General features: G+C 55.0%; 1 protein-coding gene across 1 annotated transcript in view; it reads left to right on the top strand.

Annotated features, from left to right (window-relative positions):
* The window catches only part of NCOR2 (nuclear receptor corepressor 2), a gene marked incomplete at its 5' end in the record, with an annotated part of 178,131 nt that overhangs the window by 60,746 nt on the left and 97,956 nt on the right, over positions 1-19,429 (top strand). The window contains 2 exons of the mRNA XM_082007798.1: positions 6,804-6,860; positions 12,758-12,810. Of these exons, the coding sequence (XP_081863924.1) occupies positions 6,804-6,860; positions 12,758-12,810 (110 nt within the window). The remainder of the gene's footprint in view (positions 1-6,803; positions 6,861-12,757; positions 12,811-19,429) is intronic.

Here is a 19,429-nt window from a genome sequence, read left to right as displayed (position 1 = left end):
AATGACTAGCCAAAGCCGGAGACCAGCGAGCAAGCGAAATGAGTCGGTTTGTCACGCTCCGCACAGGATAGGCGGGGACTGGTATTAACACACGGCTCCAACGTGACCCATTTCCTCAGTTTTCTTTGTGATTAGTCATTTGTAACCACCGCAACACGCATCCGGGGCTCCAGCGCTGCTGGCGGGGTGGAGAGCACGGGGAGGTGGGGAAGCGGGGAGCGTGCAGGGCTCCCGTGGGCACCGCTGGCGAGCATCGGCCCCTGGGCCGGGTGAGAGGAGCCTGGCACGGACCACCGAGGCTGACCGACGGCACCTGGTGCTCAGGGACGGGTGGGTTCAGGGAGAACCTGGGGTGGGGCACGCGTCCTTGGGCTCCTGCGGTTGGGTTGGGAGCGCTGGTGGTGCCGGCTGCAGGAGCCAGGGAGGGAAGAGGGTTGCTTTCCCTTCCCACGGGCTCATCCCACCTGCTTTGAGGGGAGGGCAGCAAATTGCTGGGGTGGTTTGGCTCTTGGAGAGAGGATGCTGAGGCTTAAAGGGGAAAAAATGCGTACCTGTGGTCACAGGAATGAAAACCTTTTCCCATGAAACCAGCAGTGCCAGGTCGCGGTTTGATCCCGGCACAGAGGCAGGGCCGTTAAATCCCCCCGGGCTCTTTGCTTTTCTGCTTCATGTAGAAAGGTGTCTCGCCTGAGGCTTTCCGTCATTTCTGCTGACTTCAGCCACTCTTCTCCCAAATTCTGTTTTAAGCAAAGTCCGGCTCCAGCCTGCCCCTTTGCCATGCCACTCCCGCCGCTCCGCCAGCCCCCGGGAGGTCACGCCGCCGGGATGGGAGTATTTCCCGGCGCCGCGCTGCGCGCAGCCCTCCTGCCTCTCGAAGGGCTTTGCCCATCTCCGTGCAGGACACGTCTGGTCCCAAATAGAAGCCCTTCCATGCCCCAGCGCTGCTGCCTACGGGCTGCTATAAATAACCCCGGGAGCACGGTTCAGCTGCAGCAGCTTTGCACTGCGTGGAGCTATGGCTGGAGTCAGTCCAAGCAAATGCCGCCTCCTAATTTCAGATCCGCTTTCTCAAAATAACTCTTGTGTTTCCTTCTCTTCCATTTTTAAACTTTGCTTTAAGAAGAGCCCACGCGAAATCCCAGACTCTGCCTCCTCTGGTGTCGGGCGCTGCGCTGCCTCGTGGGGTCGGCGCGTCATCCCCGCGGGAGCGCACGTGGTCGGGAAGTTGCTCTCCTGCCCGCTTCCCCCTCCCAAGCCTATTTTAAGTTTCTTCAAAGGAAAAACAAGGGGCTGGGTTTTGACTTGGAAGCCAAATGCTTTTAGGTGAGAGATTTTCATAGTCTGCAGGGAGGTTTTTGTTGTTATTGAAGGTATCTTTAGCTCCAGGCCTGTTGGAGGAGCGTGAGATGGGGTAGGAGCGTGTCCTCCCCAGCTGCAGTGTGCCTGCCCCTGCCCATGGGGAGATGGGGAGGGAGGCTTTTGGGGGCAAATGCTGCTGCTTGCCACATCTGCACGTCCCCTTTTACATCCGTGGGTCCCGCGGTGACACAGATCACTGTTTGCAGTTCAGCGTCTTGAGACTCCTTGATCGCTCTGAAAACGCACGTGGAGGACTAGTACGTGATGGGCTTCACCCCTCCATCTGAGCCGAGCCGAAACGCGCTCCAGAGGAGGTGCCTCTGCCCATGGAAGTGCCTGTGGTTTGCTCGTGCCCATGCCGGTGCGAAACCCGGAGCCGCTCTGCTGGAGCAAAGCGTCTCTGATGGCAAACGGGAGCAAAACGCAGCCTCGGGGTATCAGTCCCTCTGTGAACGCCGCTGCTCCCAGTGCTGTAGCAGCACTTCAGGACTCTACCGAGTCGGGAAAAGGGGTCATTAGCTGCTTGCCACGGGGCTGCACAAGGACTATAACACCGGTGGGGATCTTCATGCATCTCACCAGAAGTAATAGCTAGATTTGCTTCCTGATGCATTTCTTTCTGTTAAATAACAGGGACTGCAGGCACGGGTGGGGTTATTCAGCAGACGCAGGATGAACCCCTGGTTTCCTTCTGCAGGGCCGATCGCTGTATGTACTCCTCACGCAATCAGTATTGGAACCGAGTCCTAGGTGCCTGTGCCTTTGGAAAGGAAAGGATTGAACAGGGCTGCCGGTGCTCTTTGGCAAAGGTCCTGCGGCTGTGGAAGGAACAGTTTGAAGTTTGCCTGAATTCCCCAGGCGGGTTTCTGGTTAGCTGGGTCCACAGGTGGGAGCATGTCTCTCTGTGTCTGTCTGTCCTTCAGGATAAGCCCCAGCACGGTGGGAACCTTCTGCTGGGTGTAATACGTCCTTCCCCATCCTGCCACCAGCTCTCACCTCAGCCTGCCCGGCCTTTCGGGCAGCTCATTACCCTTCTGCTATGATCTGACAAATGCAGTGAGGAGCATCAGCAATTACAGTGGGTGTCAAGTGTTAATTGGGCAGCTTTCAAGATAGAGGCATTTCTTTGTGTACGTACAAAGATACGACGTGCTCAGAATAGCTTCCCCTCCTGATCTTTCGTTCTGGAGATGTGTATATTACAGTCGGTTAATGCAAGACAAATTATGTCATTCTTCTTGATTCGCCACATGTTCTGCCTATGGTGATTTGCCTCTGGGTTGTCTCATTAAGTTGTCTAAACATGGCAAATGCAGCAGCTGAATATACTCGGTTTTTCCTCAAAGTTAATCGCATCGTACGCCCAGGCCCGCAGCAGCATCGGCTCCCAGCTGTGCCACCCGCCGCTGCCGGGGCCTCTTCCGCCAGCGCTGGTGCCCAGGAGAACCAGCCTTTGGTGGGACCGGCTGCCTCGAGCTGCGGCTACAACCTTCTACCCAGAGTTACGCTGCCTGCAATTCATTGGTTTGCTGATTTTTGTCTCGGGTATGCATCACAAAAAATTGGGGTAAGCTGATTCTTCCCGCTCGCCAGCGAGTGGTGGCAGGCAGGAGGGCGGTTGGCCGAATCACCCTCTTGGGAGCAGATGTGGGGTGTTTTATAATGGTTTTAACGACTCCCTCTGAAAACCTTACCCCCTGGTTTTAATTGTTTAAGACTTCCCAATGCCACGGTGCTGATGTTCTTCAAGGTCAGGAGGTTTTATAGCTCATGGAGATCAAAATATTAAGCTCTGGCTTAGAGTTCCCCATCGTGTGATGAATATTTCCAAGGGGCAAGTCCCCGGGCAGACTTGGCTTGTTCTTGTCGACGGAGTCAGGAGCGCGGCAGGGGAAGTGTCTAATGCTTCGGAGGGAGCGGGAAGAGACAGTCACAAGCGGTGTTCCCCAGGGCTCGGTTCTGGGGCCGGTCTTGTTCAATATCTTTATAGATGATCTGGATGAGGGAATCGAGTGCTCCCTCAGTAAGTGTGCAGATGACACCAAGTTGAGTGGGAGTGTTGATCTGCTGGAGGGTAGGAAGGCTCTGCAGAGGGATCTGGACAGGCTGGATCGATGGGCAGAGGCCAACTGTATGAGGTTTAATAAGGCCAAGTGCAGGGTCCTGCACTTTGGCCACAACAACCCCATGCAATGCTACAGGCTTGGGGAGGAGTGGCTGAAGAGCTGTCCGGCGGAAAGGGACCTGGGGGTGCTGGTTGACAGCCGGCTGAACATGAGCCGGCAGTGTGCCCAGGTGGCCAAGAAGGCCAACAGAGTCCTGGCCTGTATCGGGAATAGTGTGGCCAGCAGGAGTAGGGAAGTGATTGTGCCCCTGTACTCGGCACTGGTGAGGCCGCACCTTGAATCCTGTGTTCAGTTTTGGGCCCCTCTACTACAAGAAGGATGCTGAGGTGCTGGAGCGTGTCCAGAGAAGGCCAATGAAGCTGGTGAGGGGTCTGGAGCACAAGTCTTATGAGGATCAGCTGAGGGAACTGGAGTTGTTTAGTCTGGAGAAGAGGAGGCTGAGGGGAGACCTTATCGCTCTCTACAACAACCTGAAAGGGGGTTGTGGCAACGAGGGTGTTGGCCTCTTCTCCCAAGTAACTAGTGATAGGACAAGAGGAAATGGCCTCAAGTTGCGCCAGGGGAGGTTTAGATTGGATATTAGGAAAAATTTCTTCACTGAGAGGGTGGTCAGGCACTGGAACAGGCTGCCCAGGGAGGTGGTGGAGTCACCATCTCTGGAAGTGTTCAAAAAACGTGTGGATGTGGCGCTTCAGGACATGGATTAGGGAACATGGTGGCACTGGATTGATGGTTGGACTTGATGATCTTGAAGGTCCTTTCCAACCTAGTGATTCTGTGATTCTGTGCAGCTCTTGGGTTTCTCACCCAGGCTGCCTGTGCTGGGGTTTGATTTCCTCACCATCAGCTGGAGCATCCTTGAGCAGCAGAGCTGGGTGCTGCGTTAGCTGGGGCTCTCCGCCATCATGAACCTGCTGGGAAATCCCCCTTCAGGGAAGGGTCTCGCATGGAAGAGGCATGCGCTCTCTAGCAGATGTGGTATTTGTGAGCGGGGTTGATGCGTGTCTGTTACTGTTTGGGCCACGCGTTACGCCCCATTGATCTGAAGCTTTGTGGGTGCTGCGGTTTGCAGATGGGTCCTGGTGCCAGCGATCCCTTTGCTTCCCCCGCGAGTCAGGAGGGGACGGTCCTTTCCCTTACGCGTCAAGTAACCACAGAGGACGCTCACCGTGATACCTTGACATAAAGCGGGTTTTCCGTGGATGTTTGCTGGCTGTGTGGTCCCCTACGGCTGTCTCGCCTCTGGAGCTGGTAGCGGGACGATTTGCTGGATACTGATGGGAACGTGAGGTCTCACGGTGACAACCCCTGTCGTCACTAGGGACTTCATTCCGGGATGCACTTCCTCTCCAAAGGCCCATCACCGGGATGGCTGTGTGTGCACCGAGCGGCACGCTGGTAACGCGGGAGCGAGCTGCTGGGTGGCTGCCCGTCTGCACACGCCCAAGGGCTGCAGGGAGAGCGGGGTGCTGGGGGCACCTCCCTGCCCGCGGCCCTCCTGGGATGGAGCAGGGACTCGGGAGAGGCCAGTGGGGCAGAGCAGCTCGCTGGGACGGGCTCCAGCTGCGTTTCGGGCTCTGCCGCAGCATCGCTAGCTGCTCTGCTTCTCTGCGTGTGTGTCCTTGCCTGCGAGGTACGCGCAGCCGTCGCGACATCTGTGAACGCCGAGGTCTGCTGCGCAGGAGCGCTGCGGAGGGGCAGGCGGGGATGCGTTAATAGCGGGGCTGCCGCGTGCATCGTGCGTACGCGTGGGGACGGTGTCAGAGCAGGCACGCTTCGTGGTTACGCCTCTCCTAGGGTCCTTGAAGTCGCTTCTCAATTGCAAAGAAGCTTTTTGTCTTCCCGCGCGTGCAGGAAATAGAGGAGCTGGAATCGTGTCCTGGCCGCCCGGTCGTGGTGAGGCGTTAGCGGCGGGGCCGGGGCAGGGTGACTCATGCAGCCGCGAAAGCGCGCGCTGGCGGGTCAGACCGCGCATGGGTGTGCGAAGCCCCGGCGAGGAACTTGCGCACCTACCAGCTGCGTCGGCGCTTCTGAGGCCCTGCCGGCGACGGGGCGGGTAGGCGAAGCTTTGGGAAGCCCAGCGAGGGGGGCGGACGCGGGGGCAGGCTGGCGGGGCGGCGTGCCAGCTTTTAGTGAGACATCCCCCGTGCTGAGAGCCTGGGAGACTCATCCTGCCGGGAGCCGGGCGTGAGGCTGAGGTGTCCGGTGCTAGAGAGCTCCAGGCCCCCGGGGCTGACATCCCTGCCCTGCCCTGGGGGGGTCTTCACCGACGGTTTGCCAAAGCCCAGAGCCCAGCCCTGGGGCTCGGCTCCCGTCCTGCAGCTCCAGCGGGGCTCTAGTGCTTCTTGGGTTAAAATGTTGAATGTGCTGCAAAAAAGGGTTTTCCCCTTCTCCTTCCCCTCCCACCCCCCGCTGTGTTTAAATCCTGTGGAAGCTCAGCTCTGCCCACTGCTCCTTGGCACCTATTTTAGGCAGCTGCGGATTTTCTCTCCCCCTGACCCCAAAATAGCTAAAACTTCCTATTTTATTGAACAAGCGCTTCTGAAAACCTGCCTCCTCACACCCCCCCCGCCTCACTGCCAGGTATTTGGCTTTTATCAGCTCAGCCCCGTGGCTCGTCGGCAGCGTGCAACGATCTGGATTTATCGGACTGTCAGTAACCCCCGCTGAAAAGCTTGGCTTTGCGAGGAAGTGCCGTTTACTGAAAATGTCATCTTTTATTTAGACTCCTGCTGCAGCCAACGAGTCTCTTTTTTTTCAGGCCTGTTTAATTAGTAACCACCCCGCAGCCCCTGGCACGTGTGCCTGGGTGGGTTTTTTCCCCTAATAAGCACTAGGTAGCTCGGGAGGGGGCAGAGAAGGGCTCCCCCGCGGCAGGGAGGGGAGGGAGGCGAGAGCAAGACGAGGAGCCAAGGGCAGCTCAAATCTAACGATCACATGCTCGTGAAGCGATGAATCCTGGAAAGGGCATCTCTGCGTGCGTGCCGGCTCGCCCGCCCTCCTCCTGGCACTGCAGCCGTGCGGAGGTGACGGGTGCGATCCCCTGCCCGGCACCCCGAGGGGTCAGGGATTCGGGTGGCTTCCTGAGCAGAGCGTGGCTGCATTAAAGTCGTGGTAACTCGAGTGCCGGAGCCCTTCGCCCGCGGGGCTTTCCTGCAGGTCCAGAGGCTAAGCTGAAGGCAGGGGTGGGATTTGTGGCGGCTCTGCGGAGGTTTGGGAAGGGGTTTTAGCCAGGGGGGGAGCTGGAGCCAGAGGGCTGTGACCATAACCGACGGCAGAAATAACTTTTCTTCTCCCTCTCCCCTTTCCTCCCTGCAGAAGAAGGCGGAGGCTGCCCACCGGATCCTGGAAGGACTGGGTCCACAGGTGGAGCTGGTGAGTGTTACCTCTTGCTGCGGAGAGCGGGGGCCGGGCCAGGTTTGGAAGGGTCCCTGGGCGGCGAGTGCGGTGCCCGGTGTGTGTATCTAAGCTGTCAGAAGCAAGCGCGCTGCTGTCAGGACCTCTCGCTGGCACGGCACCAAGGCAGGAAGCGAAGTGGCTGAGATGAGCACTGAAACGTGGGCAGACAGACACACACAGAGCCCTCTTCAGAGAGCCTTAACCCTTAGGCTCCTTCCTCACACGCTGCCGTGGAGCTGGGTGGCAGAAGGGGCTCCGGCACAGCCTGCCTCCGCTCGGGATGCTGACGGCTTCATCTGCTGGCGGCTGAAGGCGCTGCTGCCCGGCCAGCCAGCCCGGTGGTGCTGCGTGGGAGGGATGGGTGCTGGGACGGCTCTCCTGTCCCACCCCACTGCAGAAGGAGGAGGGGGCTGCAGGGCGCTCGGTAAGCACGGGCTGGTCACAGCTGCAACGACCTGCGGGGATCAGGACTCACACGCGTCCTGTTGCTCCCTCGTGCACAGGGAAGCTGAGAAAAACAACTTACAATAAAGTGTCAGTTTGGGGCTGTTCCCTCATCCAGCAAAATCCAGCTGTAAGTCAAGCAATTGATTGCTGCAGGGGTGGCTGAAGAGACCCCCTGAGGGGGAGTCCTGGAGAAGGGTGCTGGGAAAAGGGTGCGTCTGCAGCGACGCTGCTGGAAGGGTCGGAGCGGGACGGACATGGTCTGATGGAGATTCTCTTGCTTTGCGCCGGCCGCGGGGCGCAACGCAGGGAGCTGCTCCTGCGAGGTGGGAGCGGGCAGCCCACAGCCCTCGGCAGCTGTAATTTGGACTTGCCTTGCGGAGGTGGTACTAATTGCTTTCTTCCCCGGGTGCGTAAGGGAGAGGTCACAAGGGAATTAGAGCTCGCTGCTACGTGTCGAAGCCCACTTCCTTGTTCGGGGAGGTAGCACTCATTATTTTTCCTTTGAGTCACCAGGGTCAAACTCTTTGCTTGCTTTCTGCTTTGAAGATTGGCAGTGCTTGGGGCTGGTGCTTCCTCACCCAAAAGTTGTTGCATTTCCTCCCCCCACCATTTTTTAGTTTGTTGATGCTTTGTCCCTGGGTGCTGACAATGCGCAGGGAGGAGCTGTAGCAGAGCTCAGTGCAAAGCTTCCCTCGGTCGCTCTGCCTTACTCCTCAGAGGGCAGGGGAAGCCTCTGCTAAGAAAACCCTACAAAACCCCGGTTGGGCTCTGCGTGCGTCTTGCAGACTGTCTCACCCATCTGCCCGGAGAGAGATGCTTCCCATGGCCCAGCCCCCACGCCATGTCGGGCACAGCAGCACCCGGGACCTGCCAACGGCCTCTGAGATGAGATGAATAGTCAGATCTTCTTCTGAGTTGGAAAGGAAGCAGCTCCAGGAAGGAGAGCAGCTTTAGATGCTCTGCCCGCCATGCACGCCCGCCCCAGCGTCGCACGCGACGTGCACCAGCCCTGGGGCTGCCGCGGGTCTCTTGAAGGGAGCCTGGGGCAGCCCGGTGCTAATCCCGTGCAAAACCTCCGCAGGGAACGGTGGTGGCCGTCACCCAAACATGGGGGCTCAGCTGGCTATCGGTTCCGCTCAGGCTGCTGACATCTTGCTTTTGGTTGTTCAGAGAGCTCTGGTTTTTGCAACGTTTGCTGCAAAACCATTTGCAACAGCGATGGTGACGGATGCGCACCGGCTCGGCGGCGGGGCAGCTTGCCAGGGGCTGATGGTGCGAGGCAGGAGGTCGCGGTGGAAACCAGTTAGTCACGACAGAGAGAGGCCGGAGGTTAGCACAGCGCTGGCAAACGGCGGCCGCGAGCAGGGTGAGGTGGTACGAGGCGCTGGGTGCTGCTGGCAGGACGGAGCCGGAGGCTGCATCCGTGGCTTGCGCTGGCGTGCACGGACCAAGGGGCCGCAGTGGGGCTCTGCCTTCCGTCCTGCCGGCAGCGGGTTGCTCCGAGGGGTTTGCGTTTGAGCAAAGAAGGGAATCCTATCGCCTGAGCACATCGAAGGCTTGCTGAGGCTGTCCGTAGCGTCAGCTGGAAGGAGGGGTTTTGAGAGTGATCCAGTATAGCGTAAATAGGGATTTACCCAGAAGTTTTGGGTCTGTGTCACGGGTTTCCCATTAAATTGGAAGCTGCTGGGAGGTGGCCCAGCTCTGGTAGGAAACTCTTTAGTTCCTGACTTCAGTGTTTTAAACAGCTTCCTCTGAGCTTTCAGGCTTACAGGCTCTTCACTGAAGCCCATGTCCTTGGGTCGTACGTCTCAAGGAAGCAGCGAGTGTTTGTTGCTGGTCCCTGGCTTCTCACTGCTTTGACCCTACAAGGTCTGGCCCGGCACTTTTTATCCTAGAGGTGTCATTCGTGTCTGATCCTCTTCGGAGGATCCTCGGTTTGGTACTTGCGGGGTTTTAAACGTGCAGAATTGTCCCCAAATCCTTTTGCCCATTACTCCTTGCTGGTGCCTCTCCATCCTGTCTGCTGGGGTTTTGGGTGGCCCTGCACCTCTTCCCTGGCCCTCCCAGCCGATGCAGGACCGCCGGTGTGCCGCACAGTCACGGCTGCTGCCCTCCACTTGGCTCCCTGTCCCCGCGGCAGAAATCACCCCTGCCCAGGGATCCCCGGGTCCCGTTCAGGTCCCGGGAGGCTGGCACTCCCCTCTAGCTCAGGAGGAGGTTGGACTCAGTAAACCAGGACTCTCCTCGTTTCATCCCTGCGATGTAGCAGGACTATTTAAAAAATGACCCCATGTTTTCCCCAGGGAGACATGTCATTGAGATGTGTCGTCTGAAGGCTGCAGTGGCCAGAAAGCAATTGAGACCTTTCGTTCTGTTTTATCTTTAAAGACCTTTCAGTAAATCCAAGTTTTTTCCAGTAATATATGTTTTTCTTAAATGTCATCCTGCAGAGAAATGCGTTACTTGTCCCTTACCCCGGAGAAACGCCGTGGATGTTTTGAACATGTCACCTTACCCATCTGATCTGTCAGGTTTACTTCTGCTTACTCACTGAGAAAGTTGTAATCCTGTGCAGGTTGTGGACAGCTCTGAGGGAAGATGCTGCTTCTCGGTCCCTGCCATGTTGAGAATAAAGTTTCTTTAACTATTTAGTCTGTGAGGATATGTCCGCTATGGGGTAGGTAGAACTGGTCTCCTGGGCTTGCTCCGCTGCGTGGGCTGAGGTGCAGTGCCAAGGCTGGTTGTGCAGACAGAAATCTCTTTTGAGATGCTGGTGTCATGTGGATCTTGGGTTTGGGTCACAGAGTTTCTTATTTCTGGATGTTTGGGCATTTCTTTTTGTGTTCCAGTGTGTGTCTGTTAACACTTAGGTTTGCTAACTAAGAATTCAGGTGGCTCTTTACACCATAGGTAAGCAGTAGTGGGAAAGAATCAGCAGCCTTTGGAGAGCTGAGTGGCATCAGGGCATCCGTGGTGTCCACATGGATACGAGGATCTTCTAACCCAGGCGCAGACCAAAACATTTACTCCACCGCCTCCTCCCAGGAGGAAGGTCTCTGTGACTTGCCAGCTTATTTGCTTTGATTATTATGAGCACAGAGGGAAAAGAGGCACTTTTATGTATCAATATTTCCAGTTCCTGCAAGTCCTCTTCCAAGAGGCAGTCGCTGGTCAAGGCTGCCCAGCGGTTCCTCCAGGCAAGCCTTCCCAGGGTGACTGTGGATGTGATGCTCCAGAGTCACGGCTTGATTTCTTCTCTCCGTGGTGCAGACCTGCCTCTCTCGAGCTATGTGATGAGATGGCTGGCTGTGTTCCTCTGAGCTTTCCAAGAGCGAAGTGCACAGCCAGCTCTGAGCCTGGAGTTGCACCAGCAGATCTAAGAGGATTCGTGACAGAAATACCCCTGAGGAGGGGACACCACTGAGAACATGTCTCCTTCTGAGGGACCTGCTTGTCCCTCTCGTCTGCCCTGGCAAGGTGTCTCCTTGCGCGTGTCTCCTTGCAGACTTGCAGCCCGCCGTCCCCTCGCAGGGCGACAGATGCCCGAACGCTGCCGGCAGCCCCGCAGCCCTTCTGGGACACAGCGGTTCATCTCACCATGTCTGTCTGCCTGGGTTCCTCTGCGTGCCTCTTCCACGTGGGGATTACGTGTGCTTTCCCAGTGAAGAGGGACATGTCCAAGGGCAGCCAGAAAGAGAAGCTGATGACCTGCTTGTGCCAAGACACAGTGGTGATGGGCTGCAGATGGTAGGGAGAGCTACACCCAGTCTCCTTTCTGTGCAGATCGGTGTGGCTGACCTGGTGTGTGGCAGGGGAGAGGTGAGGCAGTATCTGTTTTTCACAGGGCGGTAGAGACAAGCTGGCTGTGTGGAAAAACAAGCTTCTCTGCCAGTCACCTGTGATGGTGATGGGGAGGTACCATGGAGGAGGTGAGAGTAACACCTTCTTCAAACTGGAGGAGAAAGACTCACCTGTGTTTGCAGGTCCTGTCCTCTCCAGTGCTGCTCACCTGATTGAGCAGATGTTCAGCAGATGTTTTGCTTTTTTCCTATGTTTAATCTGAGATGAAATTCAGTGGATGAGGCGTGTAGCCTCAGCTGTATGACCACAGTAGGAAGGTGAGCTGGTTTGATGCAGCCGTGGCCAGGATGCTGCCTTCAGCCAGCACCCGGCCATCATGTGTCCCCCTGCCTGTATTTGGCCACCAATTTTAGATCGCTGACAGCTGATTTGGTGAAAGTTTGTAGATGAACTGCTTGAAACCTTGGGTGATGTTTCTGTGGTTGGACAGGAGCTGCGTTCCTGAGGCGCCCAGTTGCTGATGAAGGTTGGGCCATGGCAAGCTTTTGATGAGCACAATCTTGGACGTGTTCACACCAGCTTAGCCGATGACTAGAAGAGTGTTGAAGGGCTTAATCTGAGCGCCCTGCCAGCCTGCTTACACGAACACAACTGGTGGCAGCTCCTGGAGCATGGCCTGAGCTGTTAATCACAATAGGTGGAATCGAGTGTGGTCTCTGTGGCACCTCTCCCTCCCAAGAAGTGGGACCCTGTATTGTGGCAGGTTCCCCGAGGGTACATCATGCTACAGATGGGAAGGGGTGACTGGCTGAAGGTGGCCAGGGACACATCTAGCTCTCCTGGCCCCGTGGAGGGCGCCGGCATGTCCCCACTGAGGGTGTGGGGGCAGAGCAGCTCTGTGATGGGTGCTCACATCTGGTCCTGGAGAGAGCCACGGTCACTGGGCTCTCCAAAGGGCAGCCCTGTACAAAACGTTGTCCTACAGGAGCCCCGTGCCCCTCCTGAGGGATGGGCAAGAGCATCACTCTACACGTGGGTGGTGGGGGGCTGCCGCAACATGCCCGGGGGCCGACCCACCCCTGGTGTTGCTGGAAACCACAGGGGCGGAGACTTGTCCTGCCTGCAGTTGCCTGCGCTTGGCTCCCTGGGAAAGCTCAGGCAGGTTCTTGCCGCGTAGACATAACAATTTGCAGCACACAGACTGTCTCTTCCCGCTCCCCAAGCCCCCCTTTCCCCTCGCCTCCCCCGTGTCATATGTTCCAAAGCGCACTGCGTTTTTCAATCAGTGAATAGCAACCACGTACGCCGCCGTGCCGTGTTTATGTGGATTACGTCGCCAATTGCTTGTTCTGAGCCAGCTCGCTCGAGCGCTGCCTGCCCTCCCACGGGCTGAGCTGGGATGCACCGTGACTCGAGCGGCACCGCCGGGAGCCAGCACCCTCCAGTACGGCCGGGGAGCGGGGCTGGGGGCGACGGGCGGGCTGGGGGGCGCGGGGACGGGCGCCTGGGCTGGCATAGCTCGGGGCGACGGGAGCCCGTGCTGAGGCGGCAGCGCTTCTGACGGGGTTAAGTTTCTAAATGTCAGACCGTACCATTTATGCCTTCATTTTTCTTATTTATTTCAGCCATTATACAACCAGCCTTCAGACACCAGGCAATACCATGAAAACATTAAAATGTAAGTACGTGGCAATAAAAGGCTATTTTAAATGTCAGCTTGGGCATTAGGCTGAGCGGGAGGGATGCTAGCTCGCTCCCAGAGCCCGATGAAAGCTGCCGAGGAATAGCGAGCATCCTTTTAGAGCTGGTGTTGCCCTGCTCTGGGTGCCTGAAGCACAAGCCAGCCCAGCAGCCAGGAGCCGTAGCTTCAGTCGGAAGCGGAAGGTGCCGTTTGGTTTGTCTCAGGGGGATGGACGTGGCTCCTGGCCGGTCTCCTGGCATTTTCCCGCAGAGCACTCACCTTGGGTGCTTTCTTCCATGTTTCACGCACACTGAAGTACGAAATCAGCTGCCAGTGCACGTGTGTGTGTGTTTGCATGTGGGGAAGATGAGGTAAAATGAAAAGTTGCAATTACAGTTAGATTTTCATGAAGCACCTCTTGAATGTCTAATAACAAGTGGTTATTTCAAAGATACTTACCGAGACTTAGCAGTCATCTAATTTCACTTATCACCTCAATACACAATTTAATCATCAACCTGCATTTAATAACCACAGTGACTTCCTGAACGTAGAAGAAATGTAACAGATAATGAGAATAGCGATAATTGTGATTATTGTTGGAAATTTAAATAGTCAAACCAGATCTGAAACTTTCATCTGCCTTGAGTGAACCGATGATTGCTCTGAGCTGCCTGCAGCGTGTCTATTTTGGTACGGGCTCGGTCAGCTGGCGATAATCGTCTTTAGTAATCTATTAACAAGAGTTAATAATCTTTTGCTTTTCAGCGGTACGTTAGTTGATGCCTGGGGGATTATAGGGAAAGAGTTAACGTACCTCTGCTCGGCTGCTGGGGCTCAGGGGAGCGCGGTGGGCGCCGGTGGGGTTTAGGTCTGCCTGTCCCCGAGGGCTGCGGGGAGGTGGAGGCTTTGGTGATGTGACCCCGCTGCTCGCTGCCCGGCCCCGCTCGGTTCCTGCTCCACCCAAGGCTTCTTCCTGTGTCGTGGAGGCAACGCGCTTACTGTAAAACACGCGAATCCCAGAGTCGCCCCGAGCCCTTCGGTTCCTGCAGGGCTTAGCGGGTCCCCGAGCAGCCTCGCTGCCGGCGCTGGGCACTGGCACCCTAAATCAAGGGTCGTGTTCGGTGTGCTTTTGGAGGTCTGTTTTGCTGTCGGTGCAGGGGCTTTACGGCTGATAAACCACCTTGTGCGGCATCGAGTGCCGGCCCAAGGATGCGCTCGCCGCGTTGCTGGTTGTGACTCGCCCTTGGCACTGATGATATGTGGCAGTCCCCATCCCTTTGGGTCCCTCGATCCCCTCCTTCTCTTGAAGGGCTCCACGGCCGCCACAAGCCAGGCACCGAAGGTGGCCTTTTCAAACCGATCACTAATTTCGTCCTTGAAAGAACGAGTTAAAAGTAGATCCAGATGCTTCACCCACTCTCCATTCCCCTGCCAATATTTGTGGGTTTGTTGATCAGATTTTCCTGTGATTTAAACGATTTCCTGTCCTTGGTTGCTGCCTGAAAGAACGGGCACAAACAAGAGAGAACTGACTGCGCAGGTCAGGAGTGGAACCGGTAATGAGACGTGAAGCCCCGTCAGACCAGCTTCCCGTGCCGTCAGAGCAGGTGCTCTGCTCCGTCCCTTCCTTGCAGGTATCCGTAGGGGTATCCCAGCCCCGGGCAGCGGATGCTCCTCCGGTGGGGCTATAGCGGTGGCAGTGATGGACCAAGGAGAGGTTGGAGCAGGCAGGCCTGGGGTTAATACTCACTGTGATTAATGCTGAAAAAATATGGGAAGGAAACCACATGTTTTAATGAAAAGCCTCCGTCTCCTCCTTCCAGAATCCTCACAATTAGCTGCCTTCAGCTGGTTGTTGATGCCAGCCGAGCACATTCATGGAACTAGGTCAGTAAATGGCCCTTGAGTGATCTGGGCTCCAGAGGTTTGCTTCTTTTGACCGTAGGCCTGTCTCGGAGGTCCTGAGGTCTGAATTGCACTTTGCTACTTGTTGATGGATGTGCAGAGGAATTGCTGTGTCCTGTTCTCTCATCTCTTGTGTACCTGCTGCACATTAAAGGACATTTGGATGCTTGGGACGCAGATACCAAATCAAGATTCCAGTGATTCTTCTAAGCAAATGATTCAGGGTCCTTTGGCCAAGAGGAAGAGGTATTAAACTTCTCCGTTTTGACCACATTGTTGTTGGATGTTCATATCCTACCTACAACTTCTCCGCGGGCTGCATTGGAAGATATTTTTTGCTCTTTCGTCATTTTAATGTGGAAAATTAGAAGAAGAGCTGTAGAAGAGCAGCTTCTGCTCCGTAGCCTGGAGGTGGCTGTTTCGGTAGGAGATGCGGTGAATCCTCAGGGTGCTGGGAGACATTGGCCAGATGTGTTAGAGCACCAGAAGGACAACTGCCAGGACACCACAGGTTATATCTTGCCAAGGTGTAATTGGATGAAGATTCTTCTGAACAACTTCACTCCGTGCAGATTTAGCCGTGATGAAAAAGTCTTTTGGCACGTTGCTGGAGAATCATCTGGGTTGCGATTCTGTCCACAAACCTTCGCTGCATGATGGCTCTGTTGTGCTGAATAGAAACTGCTCCCACATGAAACTGGTTTGGAGCCTCATACCTGGGCACAGGAGGATGGCCAGGCTGTTGTTATTCACAAATGCCTTTATTTTTTCTTTTTTTTTTAAACATTTCCTAGGATGGATTTTTTTTTTCTCAGTTGAATATTTGCAAGTGTCAGTGGGAAGGCATTTGAATATCACAAAGCCAGGATTCCTCGATTTCTCTACAGTGATACTCTCTGCCTTGCAATACTAGTTTGATTCTTCCTGCTTGTTTGCTTTGCTTTTCAGTTGGGACGAGTCACTTTGCTAATAGAGCTGACTGGGGAGTTACGGGGAGAATTTCTGCTCTTACTAAAATGTTACTGGTCTCTTATTTTCATGGAGTTTTATGGCCTGTCTCCTATTCAGTACAGTTAAAATTAATTTCATGCCCCAGTTCATTCCAGTGTTTGCAGCTTCAAAAGCTTTTAAGTCCTATTTAGCTTCCTGGCTGTGCTCTGTTACCCGTCTGCCTGGGTCCCTTTGGTTCACCTGCGAGTTCAGGCTTCGAGCAAACATGGTTAATTTTGTATGCTACATCTGCCGCGTGCTCTAAGGCACCATTGAGCGGTGTGTGCCAAAGACTTGACCTACCTTTGATGGGACCATGTCCTTTCTGTTCGAAATACCTGCTTTGTGGGAGGGAAGGGTTCCGCCGCTCGCTCATCAAGGAGGAAGAGAACAAGACAGCGTTTAGTTGTCTAGGGATGGGGTGAGCCTTGCCCCCACAGCTAGCTTGGCCCTTGCTGTTCTTCAAGGTGCTATCATTCTGGCTTTACAAAGGACTGGCAGGGTTCCTTCAAGACGCGTTGCAGCCCCCAGCACAACTGGAGGCCACTTGAATGATTCTGCATCAGTTGAGGAGGTTGCAAAGACCCCTTTTTTTAGATTTTGCTGAAATACAGGAACAAATACAGAGGATGCTTACTTGTGCACCAGTTAAGCACCAGTGCATCTGGTCTGGGTCTCTTATTCCAGTGTTTCACCAGCTGGATGTACAGGGATGAGAGCTGCTCTCCCTACCCTGCCGTGGTAGTGATTTTGTGTATTCTCCAGACTCCTGGCACCAAAGATATTAACCTTCTTTCCTTGAAGTGTTTGAAAAATGACAAGATGTTGTTCACATGAGCAGGATCAATTACCTCCTGTCTACCTGGAGAGATATTCTCCGAGGGGGCCTTCATCTCTACGGCAGGAGATTCCTGCTCGGTCAGCCATGAAACACAGCCTGGTAGGACTCTCCTCCCCCCTTTCCCCGAAGCAGTCATCTTGAAATCATAAGTCTGTGGGATTTGTGTTTGAAAGCAAAATGTGAGCTTCTGAGCCTTGAAGAAGCGTACAAAAGGAAAACTGAAAAGCCCAGGGTAAGTACGTGCAAGGTGCTGCTCACAGGCTTTGCTTTAAACCTTCCCTCCAAGAGCTTCTCGTTGCTTTTACGCAGAAATTCAGAAACGTCGGGGTGAAACCAGGCTGCGTCCCCTTGAGATGCTTGGAGAGGTGTCGGAGAACCAGGGTCTGAGTGTGCAGTTAAAAGAGATCAAGAGCTTGGTGTGATTCTGGTTTTCTTGTGTGTCCAGATTCAGCGGCAGCAAAGCTGTGTGCACTGTTAGCATTTGCACATCTGGGTTGCTGTCTGCAGCTGATAGCTTTTTGGGGGTGGAAACTTTGCCTCTGCAGAATCAAAATCGGAAGTCAGGATTTTCAGAGAGGTTTAGGGGCTTCTAAATATCTTTCTCTTTTCAAAAATGCCCCCCCTCCCCATTTCTCCCAAAGGAGCAGAACAGCTTTCTTCTGAAAATCTAACAATTATGGCTTTCCAAATCACTTGTCACTTTGGAAAATTCAAGTCATCTTTTCATTACTGGCTGTCTAGGGGTTTTAGTAGCACTGGATTGCCTCTAAATTCATAGTCGAAGCCTGACATGTAACACACACAAATGCTCTTCCAAACCCTGTCATTACTAATGCATTCTCTCTCAGGTCTTTTTATTAGTGCTTGTAGACATTTTCCTCGTTAGAAATTCACCTAGCAGCTCCCCGCTCGTCCCATTCAAGGTTTCTCATCTCTTTTATTCTCTATTTGCATGCACCACGGCAGAAGTATTACCTTGTGATGAATTACTAAGTGATGGAGACGCACACTGCAACCTTGTGCTTCTTTCTCTTCCCAGTGAAAAGCCAAGTACTGGTTTTGAGTGGACTATTTTGCAACACTTGGGTTTGCAATGTCACCTTGGGCTTCAGGGGAAGGCAAAGGCATAGGACAGGTACCTGACCGATGGCCAGAAGTGCTTCTGCACTTGCACTTGTCTCATTGTGGTCCTAAGCTCGTAGGTGCTAAAGGGGATGGGCGTGATTTTTCTCATCTAATGTTAAGAGCTGGGGTTGTGGATGTAACCGCTGCCCGAGGCAGTCACGCGAGCATCTCAGTGGGCACATCTTCACAAGGAGATGGCACCGTGGGGACCTGGACAGGCCGTGCTGGGGTCTGGCCCCAGGGCAGGCTCGGATAACGAGGCGCCTGTGCTTGCCGAGGCATCCCCTCCTTGGAGCACCAGCATCTCGCCGGCCTCAGCGTGCGAACCGCCAGGTGAATTAACAGTGCAAACTTTCTGATGAATTATAAGGATGACTTTGGACCTCCAAAGCTGAATGCATCTTGGACCTGCAGAGGACACGATTTGAGAAGCTGGGAGACCTCTGGATGGCTGATTTGTCTTGAGTGTTGCTCCTGGGCACAAGCACAGCCTGCCCGACTGTACATCCAGCGTTACGAACCTCTGCCACTCAGTTCTCAGAGGCACTAATGGTGCCGGGGGTTCAGTCCGTCCCAGTGCTCAAGGGCTCTGGAGTAAATCAACGAAAGGTCTGCTTCGCTTTTCTTCCCCAGAACGCGTTTCTGAATGCTGCAAGGAAACTGCTCCGAACAGCTGGCTTCCCAGGCATGTGCCCTGCCTTGGGGTTGGTAGGTTACAGTGTGTTACCAGCTGGAGCTGTGTGCTCCGGCCATTTCAGAGCAAGGAAATGAAGGAGCGCGATGACCCGTGAACAGGACGACCTGCTCCCTGCCCTCTCCGCGGGGCGTCTTGCAGCTGGAGGGGTAGGGAATCGGTGACTGCCGCGAGCCGCGGCTGGGCATCCTGGCGTCAGCGATGCACGGGAGCGGGCGTACTTGGGGGACGCAACCCTCTCTGTACGCTCTCTGTTGCCTCTTGGCTGGTTTTACCTGGGAGCGTTCTTGCTGTGCTCCTCGGGTCCCGTGGTTTGCAGATCTCCGGGCTCGCTGGCAGCGCTTCCTTCGGCTGGAGTTGCCAGGAGGCTCCTCGGTTTCCGCCCCTCGCCTGCACGATCGATCTCGCTGTACAGTGGCCTTGCTCGCTGCCGTCTTCCCATTGCTCCTCGCAGGCTCGATCCCTGCTTTGTTTGCACTGGCTGTTTGATGAAAGACGCTCCTGTGTAATTAAATACCCCTGATTAGTTTTGATCAAATAGCAAACTTCCTTTCATCTCGTCTTGCACCAGCTGAAGGTCTCTGCAGGCAGGCTCGGCCAGGTGTGCCGAGTGCATCGGCTCTTTGTACCTTTAGGAGTCTTATCCCAGGGCTTTGGCAGTGTCCACACGTGTGTACACACGAGCACCGACACGCATGTGTGTGCGCACATCCTTTTAAGATCGCAGCCTCCGGAAGGATGGTAGCCAAGTCATTCATGTGGACCTGAGCCAAGTAACTCAAAAGTCAGAGTTACGGGTTCTCTCCTTGACTGGCTCCGTTGTGAAAGCCAAAAATCAAACACAACTTTGCACCAAGCCAGTTTAGGTGGATGCAGGGGCTCCCTTTGCTTTGCTCGGAGTGGGAGGTGCATTTCACTTGGTGGTCTGGAGGCTGGCTCCGAGAACCACCCTCAGGTGTGGGGCTCACCAGTTAGGTCAGTGGGGCTGATGTAAAGCTCTTGCAGAATCACAGCCAAAATTATAGATAAATATTTGAATCCTGCATCCTGTGCTGGGG

This window comes from Phaethon aethereus (assembly GCF_964289735.1).
Source record: "Phaethon aethereus genome assembly, chromosome: 17".
In the NCBI taxonomy this organism is placed as follows: Eukaryota; Metazoa; Chordata; class Aves; order Phaethontiformes; family Phaethontidae; genus Phaethon; species Phaethon aethereus.
This window is presented reverse-complemented; position numbering and strand designations above follow the sequence as displayed.